The following is a 19,404-nucleotide window of genomic DNA, read 5'->3' on the forward strand; positions in this document are numbered from 1 at the left end:
TGAATAAACTGATAAATAAAATTTGTAGAATTCCGTTCAATTACTTTCTAATTTTATTGAAAAAGACTAATAGTCAGATTCGAAACCTAATTTGTTCGAATGACTACCAAACTTCCGATATTCTTAGTGAAACAGGTCATTAAAATACCCAACAACATATTAAATTAGGGCTGAGCAAAATCGAGAGAGAGGGAAATTTAAGGGAGAATTAATATTTATTCTTCCTGATGTTTCATATCTTTCCATAAACCATTCCATAAACGTTTAATTATTCACTAACAGCCTGTTTTTGTAAAAAGTTTTTGTCCATTTGTTCGTCCATTTCATGAACGAAAACACAATTTGGTTTTCATAGCCCTTGACGTTTGTATTCGTGTGACAAAAAATTAATGCTTTTTAATTTTTTTATTTTTTTGGTTTTCGTAACAAAATAAGACGAACGAATACGTCAGAAATAAACGAATGGAAAAGACCCATGTCATTTTATTTATTTTCACAGAAGCACAGAAGAAGAAATACCGTCAATTCTTCAATTAGCTGTGTCTTTTTACGTGATGATTTGTAATAATTATTACGAAATGTTACTTGATGCTGTCTTTTTACACAAAAGTTCAGTAAAAGAGGGCGAAATGAGAGAACAATTTTGACAGTTGTATGCTGAGAAATTGCTAAAAGTTGTTGAAAGAATTTTTCCCAGCAACATTTAGCAAGTTCGATCAGCTGTTTTTTATCATCTGCTAATGGTCTGGCGTTCAATGATTATCTGATTTTTGTGGAAAAATACTATAAATATTACGATTCAGCTATATTTATTGATTATTTTATTAATATGTTAAATATTTTTTGTTTATTTTGCTTACAATTGAAGAACTTTTTCATTGCTTTAGTGTTAGGTTTTCTTTCATACATTGGCGCCAATGTTTTTGTTTTGGTAATCAACTGCTACTTGATAAAGTTTACTAAATTCTGTCTTTTGACTTTTTCTCTATTTTCGTATCAAATAGTAAAATCTCTCTTACTCTCTGAAAAGAAGTTACTGAATAATTATTACTGAAAAAGTAAAAAGACAAAACTATTATGTGAATTATTTTTTCATAAATATAAAAGCTTTTCCGAAATAGACGAAAGCTTTTAGATAAAGACGAATGGTTCGTAAAATTTTACAAGAACCAAATTTTGAACGTATACATTTTATTACGAACGGTTCGAGTGACAGGCAAGCATTTTTACAAAAACAGGCTGTAAGAGTACGTTTTCACAATTTGTCTGTGTGCTAGCGAGCTCAGCCCTGTATTAAATGCATGAGATGGCGGACTACATATGCTTACTTCTTTTACGTAAAAATTTCTTTTACGTCATAATTTTTTAAAAGGACGAGGAGCGGCTCATCACCCTGGCCAAACAGATTGTAGATATTTTTAGAATATATGAAGCTGTGAGAAAAAATTAAGTTCCCAGTGTAAAAAACAAAGTCAGAGGAATCTGCCTAGTCTCAGGTGTCGAACTAAGAGTGTATGGACTAAAAGAGCCACAAAAATTGTAAGCTAAATGCAATACTGTCATACATTAACAGAAAAAAGCAAACAAAACAGTTTGAAGCAAACTTATTAAGCTGTCAATTGAAAGGCTGTAATCTCTAAAATGAATCACCTTGGATATGTCCTCTCTTTCAAGTAGCTTTGTGATTTCACAAAAAATTAATAAGACATTTAAATGTAAATTTAGTTGGGGTTAGGACTGTGCTGTTATGAAGAAGCACATACCAGTGCTAGGTATATTTAAACAATTTCAATTGTACCACTAGCTACTTACCTTATACTGTTACTGCGATTCAAACGTGGACTCTGCACATAGGGTGACTCTGTTCCAGCTATTGTTGCGGCGTTACCAGTTGCATTGGCCGCAGCAGCACGTTGTTGCATCAACTTTTGATTGTGTCTGGACATTGAGGGTGATGTGATCTGCATATTTTCTAATGAATCTCCATCAGAAAGTCGGCTGCCCGCTGTATTGCTGTGTTTCAGCCACATGGCATAGCTACCATACTCGGGTTTAACTTCAGCATATGTTTGAGTATCCGATAAAGAACCATCTAACATTTTCCCCGGTCGGTTGGAGAGCCTGATGAAAACAAATCGGAAATATGAGTATTGTAAAAACAAGATTATTTATGAATAATACCTGTGTTGAAACATATGCATATCCGAACCGGGTTTGGGTAAGCTATGCGATCCGGCCAAGCGTTCGCGAATGCATTGGCTTAGTTGTGTAGCCCCGGGACCAGTCAAGGAATAGCTGCGGTGTTGTGTAGTGTGGGGCATTTCTGAAAATAATTGAGTCGTTAGTAGGGTTGAAGATCTACTGTTTTAAATTATAAATTTAAACATACTTGAAACTTCGTGTGGTAGCGTTTGGGCACCTCCTGACATTTTGCGACCACTGGGTGTTCCAGCTCTTGGCACGGCCGATACATGGGCGGTGTTGCGACCATTTTGTGGGCTACAATTACCCATTGTGTTCATCATCATGACTATGTTCTGTTGTTCTGCAGTAGACGTGGCTGTGCCATTTGAACGTTTGACGTAACCAAAACTGGGTGGCACTCCTTTAGTACGACCAGAGGAGGATGAACCTTGCTTGGAAGATGATCCACCTACGTTGCGTCGTGATGGCGATGATTTTTCTCGGTGCTCTACCTTTTGACCATTTAAGGTTTCGGGCATTTTCGACCAATTGTCACGAATGTTGCCATTTCGAGATGATGAACGATGAGAGGGACTGCCGCTGTGATGATGTTGGGGACTGTTATTGGCACTGTTATTTGCAGAACTGCTTTGGCCATTGCTAATATCCATTTTTGTGTTTGATCCACCACTAGAACTAGCTTGAGAAGCTGCGGATGATGGTGCCCCTGTGCCTAAACTGTCCAAGCTTCCACGACTGTTGCGTATTCTGTATAATAAAATGTTTGAGAACGCAAAGAATGTAAATAATTTAGCACTAATTGTTGAATAGTTTATTCATTTAGTTGTTTATGTCAATATTCTTCAAAGGTCGGCTCTCATGATTCAATAACACTGAAAACAGAGATCATCAATGAGTTACTTGCCCCCGTAAGCTAATTGAGCACGCACAAGTTTTTGGGCCTTTTGCTTTTGAATGCACTCTCCATTTTTGGAATCGAAATTGAATCTGACACAACAAAACCCAACTAGGGTTTTTGTTGTGTGGGTACATACTTTCAAAAAATCCTCTGTATAAATTGTTTACACAAGATAACCTTAAAAATATTGCACAGTGTAATAAAGATTTTTATAAAAATTGTTGGAAAAATACCACAAGAGTATGGTATTCCGAGCTTCAATTTTAATATTATTTTATTCAATTCTCCCAAGGAATTTGTTAGGAATGTAGTATGATTATTTTCTCAATCAAAAACCAAAGGATTCTCAATCAAAAACCAAGTTTTCGGCGTTTTTAAAAGAAGGGCCGATGCCAGAAAACTATCCGTTCTAGAGAAAAAAGCTATTTTAAAAATTGATTAAAAAATATCAGAAATATAACTTTCATACCAAATTTAAAGCTTCCTCGCTAAAAACCCCCTGACAAAAACATTCTTATTCTATACATATTAATGTACGTAATTGTTATTTTTTATAAACCTATCAATTTTGATTAACATTTCGCAGGGCTAGGAAAAAATAAACTGGAGAATGGAATGGAAAAATGGAGATTTAATATTGAATGTTGTTATTTTTCTTCCAATTTTCTTTATATACACCTGCAAAGTGGGTACTATAATTAATATAATTTATTTTGCTCAATATGTAATATAGAATGGAATGGAAAAATGGAGATTTAATATTGAATGTTGTTATTTTTCTTCCAATTTTCTTTATATACACCTGCAAAGTGGGTACTATAATTAATATATTTTATTTTGCTCAATATGTAATATATTTAATTATCAAAATATTAACAAATGAAAATATCACAAAAGCTTACAGCTTACTACTGCTTGGACAAATCACAACTTTGACAGCTTAGCATTAAAGGGTAAAAAATTTACAACAAAAACGTGTAATAATTGTTGCATTGAGGTACTTACTTTTATATTTTAATAATGTATAAATATATGTCAAAAATGTCAAAAAGTTGACTTTTGACCTAATAATTCACATTGCGAACCACAGTGTAATGTTTAGATTGATTTTAGAGAATCTATATCTATATTAATAAAAGAGTAATGTGATTGACTGACTGACTGATTGATTCATCAACGCCCAGACGATACGGCTGAAGCTAGAATCTTGACATTTTGCGTGTGGATCACTCTTGATCCGAAGGCGTCAGATAAGGCTGGGTTTTTGTATTAAGCAAGCGGGAAGAGCTAGAATTCTGAAATTTGGAATGATAGTCACTAATGGAGTGCAGGATAGACGTACCAGAGCGTTTTTAGAAATTCGAACTATTAGTCTACGAAAAGAACTAAAATGTACTAAATTTGGCACCACTTGGTATTATGTGGACGGATAAAGCTAAAAGTTTGGAATTTGGAAAGGGAATCAGGATTAAGATACTTCATATATGGAGGTGTTTTTTAAAATATGTATGTACTCATGTGTATGGAAATTACTAAATGGTACTAAATTTGGTACAATTTGCTTTTGGGTGAACCGATAGATCTGGAATCCTGAAAGTTGGAATTAAGATTACAGCTGGAGTGTAAGATTGAGATATGGAGGTAGTTTTGGAAATTCGAACGTATGTGCACGAAAAGTACTAAATTTGGTACAATTTGGTTTTGGGTAAACCGATAGAGCTGGAATACTGAAATTTGGATTTAAAATTACTGTTGGAGTGTAAGACTGCGATATACGAAAAGAACTGAACTTGGTTTTGAGTGAATTATAGAGCTGCAATCCTGATTACAAAATTTGGTGTAATTTGGAATTGGGTTAATGGGTGGAGGTGGATCCTTGATATTTGGAATTAAAATTAATTTTTGAGTGTAGGACTTTGATATGGATGTAGTTTTGGAAATTTGTACTTATGTGTAAGAAAATTACTAAATGGAACTTATTTGGTATTGCTTATATGAATAGGGTTGGGATTTGAAATTTGGTATTAGGGTCATTGTTGGAAATACGTACTACAAGAGTACAAAAGTTAATAAATGGTACTACATTTAGTATTGTGTGTGCGTATAGGTCCACTCCTTTAGGAATTATGATATGGAGGAAATTTTTAAATACAAACCGATAGTATACGAAAAGTATTAAATTGTACTTGTAGGCTGTAAGGATATAGTTGTAATTCTAAAAGTGTGTATGAATGTCGCTGTCGGTGTGTAGGGTTGAGATATGAAATGGTTTTGGAAATGCGAAAAGTATCAAATGGTACTAAGTTTGGTATTGGTTAGGAATACAGATGGCAATATGAAAATTTGTCTATACAAAAGGGTATGCAGACAGAGATAGAATTCTGAATTTTGGTATTAGGATCATTGTTGGTGTGTAATATTGAGATGTTGAGGCGGTTTTGGAAATAGATACCGTATATATACGAAAGACGCACGAAAATAATAAATTGTACAAAATTTGGTATTGCGTCTTTTTGGAATTCCGAAATTGTATACATAGTTAACAGTTGATTTGTAGGATTGAGATAAGAAGGTTGCTTTAGAAATGCCTACTACAAATGTACCAAAAGTACTAAATGGTACAACATTTAGAACAATTTTGGTATTGGATGAAGTGTAGAACTGGAATCCTAAAATCTGGTATAATGGTCATTGTTGATGAGTAGGGTTGATATGAGGAGGCGGTTTTGGATATTGGAACTATAAATTTGGTACAAGACGAAAGGATAAAGGTGAAATTCTGATATTAGGGTCACCGTTGGTACGTAGGGTTAAGATAAGAAGGTTGCTTTGGAAATGAGTACTACAGATGTACAAAAAGTACTAAATTTGGTAAACCTTAGTATTGGCTGAAAGGATAGAACTGATTTTAAAAAGAACTGATTTACTAGTGGAGAAACTGGGTCATGGAAGGACCGGGTCAAAAAAATTCTGCTTGCAACCTCTTTTCTATAAATGAAAACTTTTCGCTAACGAAGTAGCGGGCATATGCTAGTATGTATATAAAAGAGCTTAGTGATGACTGAGTGACAGACTGACATATCATCGCCCAGCCGAAAGCACTGAAGCTAGAACGTTGAAATATTGACTGTGGTTGGGTTTATGGAAATTTGTCCTAGAATGGTACGAAAAGTACTAAAATGTACTAAATATTGAACAAAATTTTCAATTTATATTTAGTGATTTCTATTTTTTTTTTTTCAAAATAATCGGGCTTAATCCCACTGTTGTTGTTTTAATTTTTTAAAAAGAACTAATTTATGAGTGGAGAGACGGGGTCAGGGAAGGACGGGGTCAATAAAAATTCTGCACGCAACCTCTTTTCTATAAACGAAAACTTTTCGCTAACGAAGTAGCGGACAATTGCTAGTATGTATATAAAAGAGCTTAGTGATGACTGAGTGATCGTCATCGCCCAGCCGAAAGCGCTAAAGCTAGAAAGTTGAAGTTTTGACTGTGGCTGGATTTATGGAAATTCGTCCTAGAATGGTACGAAATATTGTACCCTTTGTATTCGTCAAACGGGAAGAGCTAGAGTTTGGAACGAGAGTCATTGATGGGGAGTTAGTGTAGTGTTGTTATAAGTGTACGAAATTTGGTACCAATTGCATATTTTGAATGGATATAGGTAGAATCTACGGATAGATAGGATTGAGGAAGTTATGGAAACGCGTATGTATGGGTAAGGACAGTACAGAAGTTGGTACAATTTAGATTTTAGTGAACGGATAGAGCTGGAATTTTGAAATTGTGAATTAAGGCGACTGTTTGAGTGTAGGATTGAAGAAGTTTTGGAAATTCGTACTTATGGGTACGGAAAGTACTAAATTTGATACAATATGGAAAGTACTAAATGACACTAAATTTGGTACAATTTAGATTCAGATGAACGGATAGCGCGGGAATCCTGAAATTTGCATTTAAGAATACTGTAGGCCTGTTCGATTGAGAAAGTTTTGAAAATTCCTTCTTATGGGTAAGTTTGGTAAAATTCGGAATTGGACGAACTGGTGGAATCTTGAGATTTAGAATTACGATTACTGTTATTATTTTGCCACCGTGTTGCAATGGTATGCACACCCGCCTTGCACGATGAAGGTCGTGGGTTCGATTCTCCGGCCAAGCAACATCAAATTTTCAACGATGGCAAAATACCCCTCAGTAATGTTGGCGACATTTTCTGAGTATTTCAGCCATGTAAAACTTCTCTACAAGTGGTGTCTTAGGACACGCCGTTCGAACTCGGCGATAAACTGTAGTTCCCATATCATTGAGCTAATATGAATCGGGGTGCACTCATTGATATGAGAGAAGTCTCCCTTGTCCCATCTGGGATGTTTGTGGAACAATTTGTATTATATTATTTTGTATTAATGTCAGTATAGGTAAAATGACATTCATTATTTTTATGCTAATTTTAAGACGTGTGTCTTATTGGGCTATAAGGTCCGTTTTGTCAATGAAAAATAAATAAAAATTACTTATTTCATTATTTTATCCGACGTTTCGTTGGGTTTTTACAACTTATTGTATGTATGCATATTTATGTCGTTGCCAGATCAATAAAAACTTATCCCTGAGGAAGTTGGAAAAACCCAACGAAACGTCGGATAAAATAATGAAATAAGTAATTTTTATTTATTTTTCATTGACAAAAAGGACCTTATAGCCCAATAAGACACACGTCTTAAAATTAACATAAAAAGATTCAAAGGTCAATAAATCTTTACAAAGACATTCATTATTGTTTCATAGTATTAATGTGAAAGTTTCATAGAAATAATAGGATTGTAACTTCTAACTACTTTATTGAATTAATAAAGAAGTATCATTGCATAATTGAGGAAATGTCATTGGAATATTGAAGAAACTCATTATTTTTCCTTAATGAAACTATTCATTTATTCAATGAAACTCTACGTTGGTTCAAAATCAATGAAACATTTTTCTTTTAGTATACGAAAATTACTTATTGGTACTCAATTTGTTGTTGTGTGTAGGGACAGAGCTGGAATCCGATTTTTTTTTGGAATTATGGTGAGTATTAGCCTGCAGCGTTGGTCTCGCTGTTGATGTGTAAGGGTGAGATACAGCTGATTTGTTTGAAAATCGAACTAAAGTGGTACCAACAGTACTTACATAGAAATAAAAATTGGTATTAGTATAACAAAATTTTCAGTGTTCGCCATTTCCATATTAAATATTGTTTATTTGTTTTTTATATTCTTTCCGCATACGAAGTAGCGGCCACTTTGCTAGTATATGTATATAGTATTTAAGTGGAGGACTTTAAACATATCCTAAAACATCACAATATATGTACATAGTTTAGGAAAGAGAAAAAAAATTAATATTACATAAGTTCACTGCCTAGACGGAGTTTCATCTAAATGTTGCCAATATGACACCTCGCAGAAATAATATAATATTTATACCCTACATCACTATGTGGTAAGGGGTATTATGTGTTAGTGCATTTGTATGTAACATACAAAAGGAAGCGAGATAGACCCATAGTTCCTTCTAGGGATATACATAGAATCACTTTCTGAGTCGATTTATGCATGTCCGTCCGTCCGTCCGTTCGCAACATACAGGTCGCATTTGTTGACCGATTTCGCTGAAAATTAGGGAATACCATTTTTTTAGCCGTCGGAAGATCAAGTTCGAAGATGGGCTATATCGGTCCAAGTTTTGGTATAGCCCCCATATAACGGTACCTCCCGATTTAAGGTATGTTAAGGATCTTAGCCGCATTTGTTGCCCAAACCAGCTGAAATTTTACATTTGAAGTTCCCAATGGCCGCGAAATTGCTCCACTAAAAATTGTCAAGATAGGTCCACGGTTCGGTATAGTCCCCATATAACGATACATCCCGATTTAAGGTATTTTAGGGATCTTAGCCACATTTTTTGCTTGAACTAGCTGAAATTTTACATATGTGCTTCCCAGTGGCCACGAAATTGCTCCACTAAAAATTGTCAAGATAGGTCCACGGTTCGGTATAGTCCCCATATAACGATACATCCCGATTTAAGGTATTTTAGGGATCTTAGCCACATTTTTTGCTTGAACTAGCTGAAATTTTACATATGTGCTTCCCAGTGGCCACGAAATTTCGCCACTTAAAATTGTTAAGATGGGTCCATGTTTTTTTGTAGCCCCCATATAAAGGTACCTCCCGATTTTAGGTATTTTAACGATTTTCCCCAAATATGGCTCCAATTTGCCATTTGGAGTTTAATGAGTTCAAAAAATTTACTTTAATGTTTGTTTTGGGTTATTAAAAAACTTCTCCACCAAGAATTATGGACATACATATGTCCACGTTTTGATATAGCCCCGAATTTTGGTATAGCTTCCATATTAAAGTACCGCTAGATTTTGGAGCTAAGTACTTTCATCATTAAGCTAAGCATTTGCGTATTGGAATGTATACTAATTATTCCATTTTTACATATTTCGACTGGTGTAGGGTATTACATAGTCGGCCCCGCCCGACTTTGGTCTTTTCCTACTGGTTTTATATATCTATTTTTTCGTTCTAGTTTTTAAAATCTCATTCTAAACAAATGTACAAACTTTTTTAAGATAGACATAAAATTAGCATTAAATAAACAGATAATTTCGAAACATAACAGCCTAGTCTCACAAAACAAATTGAAAGACCTGTGGCGTTACAATTATTTATCGCAAATGTATTATTCAATAGCATTTGAATGTGTTTTTTATTTGAATATTAATTGAATATATTCCATAGTTAAGTTGTACGTGAACAAGGACATTCAATTCCTAATGTTGCCCTAATGTTAACATCGGAGGGACGAACTTACGTTTGTACATTTAATAAGTGAGTTCATTAATAAATCTATGCATTGACCCAATTTCTGGAATTTTATTTTTGAACGCTTTCTTTCTATAGTGTAATATTTTGCCCTGCTAACGTACCAAGCGTACTTTATAGATTTTGTTTCTTATCGATTTTCTGTGACGCCTACAAGTGACCGTTTGTAATTTCTTGTCCTCTAAACGATTAAAAATGAAATGGGAGGGGGCTCCATACTGACCAACAGTCACCAAGTTATGAACGTTGATTTGTTTTTCTATGCATTTTCATGGCATAAGAAAAATACTAAAGACTTTGCTTTTTTGTCTGTGTTGTGAATGTTGGTTTATTGACCCGCTTTGCAATAAGGTTTGCCGTGAAAAGTAGTATATTATTTCACACTTAAAATAGTGTTTATTATATCATTCCGTTTGCAACACCTCGAAATGTTTATCTGAGGTACCATAAAATATATATGTAAATATTTAGTCAATACAGTCATATACGACTATATTTTGAAATCAAAACATACAGCGATCGATGAAAATGAATCAATCATTCGTATTCTTTTCCATTTGATACGTTATTGAGTCAACAAAAACTAATGTCCGTAAGAACATTAACATTAATGCCTTGTGTGAAAACTAAATTCTTCAAATTTTCCACGTTTAGGTTATTTCACAGCAAAAACTCCTACATATTACCAAATTCAACACTTTTTGGTAGACATAACTAAATACATACTTACAAATCAACCTACTAACCCATTACTTTAACAAGGAAATGTCGTACAAATTAAGTAGTTGTTCTATGCCCACGGTGAGCGTTAAACTCACAGCTATCGGTTATTTAGTCATCATTCACCAGTAATATGCATAAGTGATTTTGTTAAAGAAATAACCCATTATTTTTCAGCCTATTATTCTGGTCATGTAGCTCCCAAATTTTTGCCATCATATGTTACACTGTGTGTAATTTTTTGAGTCATGTTTTATTAACCATATTCTGACTCCACAGTGTGATAGAACAGCAAAAATGAGAAGACACGTGTCTCGCCGTTTTTCCCTATCTCATCAACTTTCGCGGTTCTAGGCCTTCAAAGGTTTGAGGCTTTGATGTAAAAAGGGTCATTTAGTCAGGACTATATCTTCCAAACCATTAGGAAATTTGAATTTTTCAAACTTCATCTGCAAGGTCAAAATCGCCATGTTCAAATTTCTTTTAAAATTTTGCTCAAGTTTTGTTATACAGCTATCAAACCGATAAAATTTGAAGCAAACAATTAATTACAAAAGATTTTTATCCTCTTTTCTCGGCTATTGCTCCATAGATATTAAACCGTTCAAAATTTAAGAAAACAATCAACCACAATAGTGTAGCGAAGGCTTCAATAAACAACTTCCTGGAATAAGCGAAATGTCCATGAACGGTTCTTAATGGTAAAAATAGCAAAAATGTTTTGAAAATATCCATTTTTTATATTTTTTCTCCGACTCTGGTTCAAAAATTAAGAATACCGTCAACAAACAAATGTACCTACGATTTCAATAAACAGCTTTTTAAAACATATGAAGATTCTAGGAATGATACTTAGGGTTGAAATTCACGAACAATTAATTTTTTTAACATTTCCCCTGCTCAGGTTTGGAAACAACAAACTGGTAAAAACTCAAGGAAATTTGAAAGCTTTGTTATTTACGGACCTGAACAGGAAAGAATGATCTAAAATAATCGAATTTTAGCTTGAAGAATCGTTCCTAGAATCATTTGTTCTAGAAACTTGTTTGTTGAAATCTATGGTACATTTTTGGAGTTGACTGTATCCTTAATTTTTGGGCGGGTGTGTATCTTTGGACCAAGGTCGGAGAAAAAAGTATAAAAAATGGATATTTTCAAAACATGTTTGCTATTTTTACCATTAAGAACCGTTCATAGACATTTCGCATATTTCAGAAAGTTGTTTATTGAAGCTTTTTCTACACTATTGTGGTTGATTGTTTTCTTGAATTTTGAACGGTTTAATATCTATGGAGCAGAAGCCGAGAAAAGAGGATAAAAGTCGCAATTGTTTTGCTATTTTGACCATTAAGACCTGTTCCTTCAGGGTTCGTATATTCTAGAAAGATGTTTATTGAGATCTGAGGTACACTTTTGTAGTTAATTGTTTGCTTCAAATTTTATCGGTTTGATAGCTGTATAAAAAAACTTGAGCAAAATTTTAAAAGAAATTTGACCATGGCGATTTTGACCTTGCAGATGAAGTTTGATGGGTTTGATGTGTTCACAATTTTTGTTCTTTAAGACAAGAGCTACAACTTTGCCTCTGAGATAAATTCAAATTTCATAACGGTTTGGAAGATATAGTCCTGACTAAATGACCCTTTCTACATCAAAGCCTCAAACCTTTGGAGGCCTATAATCGCGAAAGTTGATGAGATAGGGAAAAACGGCGAGACACATGTCTTCTCATTTTTGGTGTTCTATCACCCTGCAGGGTCAGAATATGGTTAATAATTTTCGTGTTGCACAGTGTTATACTTACTATTACTTTTAAAATTGAGAAATAAAACAATAATATTTTAGACTAAAAAAATATCTGCATGCTACCAGACTTCATTAAAAATAGTTCGTACTCGTCAGAACGTGGTAAATATATGATATCGTCCTGCGAAGTTTTTTAGCTATCGCCAAACCGCTAGCTACACTGGTTCCATTTATTATATCGCTCTATTACTCAAAGAGTATCGTAACCTAAAAAATAATTTTTTTCAAGTAAGAATTCATATTTTTTTCTACAAATCCTACTTTTTATTGCGTCAACGCTTCATGATGATATTTTGAAAAATTAATGAGTTAGAGTTCATTGAGTTAGAGTTTTGCATACATGAATCAACAAACATGTTTTTGGGGTTAATGAAGTATTAAGACACTTCAAACCACGCTAGATCTTGCACAAAATTTTAGCACTCTTTACAAAATGCCGCTATTTTATACGTTTCATAACAATATTTTTATGGGAACATGTCAAAACTTGGATAAACAAATTAAAATGCGTTTTCTGCAAAATCGATTTTTGAGATATGACACTATTTGAGTAAATGGGCGATATGCATTCATGGCACAGTTTCATACAATCAGTGTAAACACAATCTTACAGTAGGTTAAGCAAAGCAGGAAGGGTGTAGGTCATTGTTGCCTTACATGCACATACATATGTACATATGTACATTACTCAATGAAGGTACGAGGTACATGCGGCGGACCTATGTTACTATGTGCCATCATAGTTAACCTGACCTACTCCTTCTTATGTTTCAAATTATAACTCTTTAGATATTCATTGCAAGCGAATGCGAGAACCCACATCCTCTATGTCAACTGGGTATGTTGTTTGTGTTAACACTTTGTGTGCATTACATTGAAAATGCCACATCGTTCACCTCACTTGCAACTGCGGTGGGATATGACTTTTTGGTTTTAGCGAAACTGATGCGGATGTTATTCAAATGTGTACCTAAGAATATTCTTTTTTACAATCGTGATGAGTTTGGCACAACAAGAATTAAATTGACGCTGATGAACATTTTCAATTAAAACTTTCGCTTTGGTGCGATTATACCAATTTTTGAATCTACGTGAATTAGACAATGTTAAAATGTTGCGACCAAATATCACTCCACAAACCTTTTCTCGATTGACCATACTATGTTGCCCAACTTTCCACAAACATCAATATACATATATCAACGGTTTATTTCGATAGGATACTCTCTTATAATAGCAGTCTTATCCAGAAAATATTCCCCCGCAAGTACAATAAAACAAGGCAAAGATACATACATATGTACATATGTATATGCATACATGTACGAACATATGTATATTGATATATTCTGTATTATTTTTTTCTTACATTTGTATCGAAGAATGAAAAACACCCGGCTGTGGACTATTAACTAATGACGTCATATTGTTTGAAAATTCATTCAGTGGAAAGGAAGTGCACTACATTAAGGATAACAGGAGAAATATTTCTGCTTACAGCCACAACCGTACTGACAGTCAACCCTCAGTGTGTGGGTTACACAGAGGGTTGATTCGTCTTACAGTCGAAACAACTAAGGAAAGTGTTAATCGATCAAGAATATTGAACTTCGGATTTGCCATTTATACAAAATTGATGGGTTCATTAAAAACAACAACCTCAAATGGGAGAAGTTTTATTATCATTGAATTCGCTTAAACAATTTTTACACGATGTCCTTCCAGTTTATATTAGGTTAATAATAATTATCGAGGAAACGATATTACAACTTTAATATTATTTCGTTAAATTTGCTAGCGAAAATCAAGAAAATCTGACAGAATTCACTAGTCAGATAATATCTTAAATAGAAAAACAAACAAATCTAGTTAGAGTTCGATGACAAAAATAGCAAGTACGAATTCATTATCTTATCACATTATCCTAGTGGACTTTTAACTGCTTATATAATTGCCAGGGAAAAACGAACATGTACTGCTTGGTGAATCTGATCTTTGAATGATTCCTCATGAAGTTGTTTTTCGATAAGATATATTTTTAATGTAAACTATCATTCGTAACTCTTCTAAACTCATTTATAAGTAATCCTTGTCTTGTTATCGGCATTATTTGAATAAAACCTAAAAGGGATAGTTGGTATGCTACTCGTGTGTTTTGCATTACCATTCCTTATAAAAACAGTTTTAAACATAATTAAAGAAGTATGAACTTATTCATAGTTCATTTAAGCATTAAGAGCACATCACAAAGGTGAACAAATCAGCTTCCATAAACTTAGCTTACTGTCGCAAAAATGGACGTCTTAAACTGTTGAGTCCCTTTAAGGAAACGGTTTTGCTTGCTATCTATGCATTGCATGTCGTTAATTGTAAAATATATGGGTCATGTATTTGAGCGCAACTGTCGGTATTAAATTTCTTCCCACAAATTCTTTGGCGTTCCTGATATATACACGTACAGTGTGCAGATACACTTACAAATAAATGACATTTTTTAGAAAATTTTGTGTAAAATATTTTTTAAATGTTTTGTTATTGTTGAATATTCAATCATATGATTTCTTAAGTCTGGAGTATTCCCCCATTGGCTTAACTTCATCATTACTTTTTTTACAGAGAATAATGTTTACAAAACGCACTGACAGCCTGCAAAATTTACTGATCGCTACCAATATCATGATTTCATCCGGGCGAAGGTAATTATCAATTGGCTTTACAGTTTTTAAAATGATGATTTTTCTAGTGAAAACCTTAACTCTTTAAGCAAAAATTGTAAAATTGATATCTGTCATACGGTGGTGTGGTCATATGGGAGAAGCGTGAAGAGAAATAATGGCAATTTACATATTTGTTTTCGGTTTTATAAAATTCAGAGCTAAGAGCCCCGTATGGGTCCCGAATTGTGATTGGATCCTTGTAGGGATGGTGAATACTTGGCGACCGTATCATTGGAAATTCAATAAATTTGAAAAGTTTTAGAAATCATAACATACATAATTAATATATACATAATATTAATTTGGCATTTCCTGAAAAAGTACAAGCGGTCCCAATGGACAATTTTCAAAGCTATAGTTAAGGATATAAATACTGAATGATTGGTCACCGATTAAATGAGTAGCGTCCGTCCTTTGTCCTGTGTACATATTACACATTATTGGATGCAGATTTTTCTCTGTAAAGATGTAACAAATTCATTTTTATTTAAGAATTCAATTCTTTATATTATCCTCATTTAGATTCGACTGACTGATTCGAGTGCAATATTAAACTATAATTTACATTAAGATTGTAAAAGACGAAACATTAACGATATTAATAGTAGAACTTCACGGGTTTCCGCTGGACTAGTTTTTTATAGTAAAAGTATAATATTTTTACCTAATATGAAACTTATACGTCCATAATACAAGTTACATTTTGTAATTGGTGCCGTTTTCGAATAACATGTTATCTTATGTATGATTTGAAAGCCCTCAAATTTTCTTATTTTATCCTTTGAAATCCGATAAGTAAGGAATGATAACACCTAATAATTATTCTCATTATTATTGTAGTTTATAATATGAAATAAAATTAGCTTTAATTATTGAATACGACTGTGATCAAATGTATATCCGTTACATATACAGTTGTGGAAAATACATTTGCAACAAAAATTCACGTTTTAGACAATTTTATTTAAAATATTTTTTGAAAGTAAAATTAGGCATTCTTTTGCGGTTATTTATACTTCATTGCTTCGAAAATAAGATCATGAAAAGTTTTGACACGATATACATACAACAAAAATTATAAAAAACAAAAAAATATGAAAATACATAACACACCTTAAACTTGAATAAAAGGGTCAGAAACTTCAGAAGTAATGGACATTTCTGTGTTCGATTTAATGAAATTCAGAATGCCGTTATATCGTCGTTTAGCAAAAGTCAGAAGTCCGAGCCTCGAAAATTATATGAGCGTACGGGCCCTTATCAGAATGATGAATACTGATCTATTTAATTTATAACGGGCGGTATGATTGGAAATTCTGGATTCTATAAACTTGGAAAGTTGTAGAAAACTCATCAGTTGATAAATAACCATAAATATTCATGTCCTTCTGAGTGAATTTTTGATTTTTTGAACCATAAATAATGTTTTTTGCCATTTAGTTCCATTACAAACTAATTTTTCATAAATTTTTGGAATATTCTAATTGCTTTGAAACATTTTACTTTTGGGACCGCCCGTACCAAACATCTTGTTGGGTAAGTATTCCTAAGTCCGACATGTAGCAGTAGTCGGCATCTTTTGTATTTGAACACAAATAACTAAAAATTACAATAACACAATATGAATATGATTTTAAAAATGCTTCAATAATATTGTCATCTAACTTTGTGTAAAACTTCATTGAGCCTAGACAATTTATTATATCGGAATATATCTTTTTGTTAGTGAGAGTTTTTCACCACAACCGAAATTACATGTCTTTTAAGAAAAATTTAATATTTAAAATCAATTTTTGAAGTTGTTCCACCCTTTCGATTTTCTTTAAATTTTTTGTATTAAACTACGTTCAATTACAAAAATTTTAAGTCCTATGTGGTAATGGGATTCGTAAGATTACTATTTTTTTCAGAATTTTTTAAAATTTGTCAATTCAATTTTTCCTTTATATCTTTGTCCAAAATTTATTATTTTATTAAAAAAATTAAAAGTTTCATTTATAAATATTTGTTTTGATTTTATATTTATGAATTTATCTCCAACATCTTAAAAACTGCGTCATTTTTCGATTTTGAAAATGCATCAGCGAAAATTCCATTAAAGCCCACTGAGCATTTTTTTCTATTTTTTATGATAAATATATAATATATAATGATAAATATGTACTCTTAGCTTCAAAAATACAGGAAATACAAATTTTGGACAAAGGTATTAAGGAAAAATTATAATGACAATTTTTAAAAAATTCAGAAAAAATAGTAATCGTCCGAACCCCATTACCACATAGGACTAATTGAACGTAGTTTAATACAAAAAATTTTAAAGAAAATCGAAGGGGTCGAACATCTTTAAAAATGGATTTTTAATATTAAATCGCGAAAATAGCGTCTGAGAAATTTTTTTTTGCTATTTTTTATTTAATAGCTGATAAAACAACAAAACATACAAAAAAGATTTTTAAAAATTGGACCAATATTAAAGAAGTTATGAGTATTTCTTTGCATGTAGTTTTTACAGAATTTGACTTTTTCAAGGCGTGATATCTCTGGAACAGTAAATCAACAATAATCTAAAAATATACTAAAATGTTTTGTTAATCAGCAGCATCACCACAGCAAAAAATAAAGGAAATAAAAAACCTCATCTTAAAAAAGTGTCCGATTTCACTCAGAAAGCCCCATATATATCATTGCAAAAGAATACCTAATTTTACTTTCAAAAAATATTAAAAACATGTTCTAAAACGTGAAATTTTGTTGCAAATGTATTGGCCACCACTGTATATGATACACATAGAAAACATTAATGGACATAAGTGTAAGAATAATATGTTTTTTATCCTTGCAAAAACGCTCGTCACTGTTTGTTAACCAATCAATAGTTGTGTTCTATACCTGTACAATAGGATACTTCAACATGTCTATGGACGTTTGTAGTATCTTTTTACACTTATTTTTTTTAAAAATTTATAGAAAATCACAATCCAACTCCTTTACACCAACAAATTCAGTTTTGTCATTTCAAGCTATGTATTTGTGAATAGACTTGGAGTACCTAATCAACTGAAATGCCCCACCCTCTACAAACGCAAATCATGAAACTTGACCTTTACCTTAGGCGTTGATGATAAAGATGTTAAATGCAGCCATTGCAACCTTCAGGCCAAAACGCAGCAAGAGCTAATACTACAGCTTGTGGTTTTCTTGTTTTGGGGGCAGGTTTAATTAAACACGGAATATCACATTTATAACTTTACATTTAAGTGCCGCTAAGTAGGCACGTACTACTATTTTATTTGACATCATAAAAGTATGCTGCATTACAAATTTATTTGATTTCACACAGACACTCTTATTGGCGAAAGCCTTTTCTAGAGGTTAAATCACTTATTTTCTCGAACACATTTACACGCACTCACAAAGGAAACACCGAATCACATTGCAAAGGAAAGGATAGAAGGACACTTTAAGAATAATTTTAGATTTCAATCAGCTTTGATTTTATTAATGTATGTACGTCATTAATAACAAATATGTATTTCTTTCACACAAATGCCTTTTCTTGTGTGTGTACTTTTTAATAAATGTACATTTTTTTTGTTTTAGTTTACGTATTTTTGTTTGCTCGACTTGTGTTAAGACTTTGCGACCGCACCAACCGAAAGTCAAAATACGTTTTCAGGGTGGTTTCCTTCGGCAACAAATGTTTTGTCTGTTGGGTTCTTCGAAAGAAAAATACGTTCGGCATTTTAACCGAAATTTAAGAGTAAGTTAACAGCACTCACTACTCACATTACTCTCAAGAGAGTGTGACTCAGAGAATATTGCAACTATGGTGAAAAGCTCATAAGTGGTGAATGCCAACAATTTTGGAAAATAACGTTTTATTTCAAATTTAAAAAACAAAGAATAATATACTGAAATCTAGCATATTCATCCAGCACCTTTATTAGATGTAAAATTTATTTGTAATTAGCTGTGTGGATGATGTTTAAGAAAAAAATACTTGTTTTCCCCAAAATGTTTGTTTGTAAACCTGACATGTCTTGTAAAATGTATAGTTTTCTTTTTTACATTTTAGTTTTACATATAGTTTTTTGCAAACTACTGCGCACAATCATTTTAACTCCTATTCTCAAAATATAGAGAAAGATTAGTCAAGGATGCTGGTCGGACA

General features: G+C 32.8%; 1 protein-coding gene and 1 long non-coding RNA gene across 10 annotated transcripts in view; one reads left to right on the forward strand and one right to left on the reverse strand.

Moving 5' to 3' along the window:
* sick (sickie) overlaps positions 1–19,404 on the reverse strand; it is a 317,157-nt gene that overhangs the window by 48,659 nt on the left and 249,094 nt on the right. For 8 of the 9 annotated variants that reach the window (XM_073966463.1, XM_073966459.1, XM_073966462.1 and 5 more), the window contains 3 exons: positions 2,390–2,952; positions 2,182–2,323; positions 1,813–2,121 (listed from right to left, as the gene is read on the reverse strand). In XM_073966463.1, coding sequence (XP_073822564.1) covers positions 1,813–2,121; positions 2,182–2,323; positions 2,390–2,952 — 1,014 coding nt within the window. Of the gene's footprint in view, positions 1–1,812; positions 2,122–2,181; positions 2,324–2,389; positions 2,953–18,340; positions 18,908–19,404 lie in introns of those variants that run through there. The other variant, XM_073966479.1, reaches the window with a different exon arrangement.
* LOC141393480 (uncharacterized) overlaps positions 1–19,404 on the forward strand; it is a 328,761-nt gene that overhangs the window by 44,161 nt on the left and 265,196 nt on the right. The window lies entirely within an intron of this gene.

This window comes from Musca autumnalis, unplaced genomic scaffold, assembly GCF_047663935.1.
Source record: "Musca autumnalis isolate F117 unplaced genomic scaffold, ASM4766393v1 scaffold_2, whole genome shotgun sequence".
Classification (NCBI taxonomy): domain Eukaryota; kingdom Metazoa; phylum Arthropoda; class Insecta; order Diptera; family Muscidae; genus Musca; species Musca autumnalis.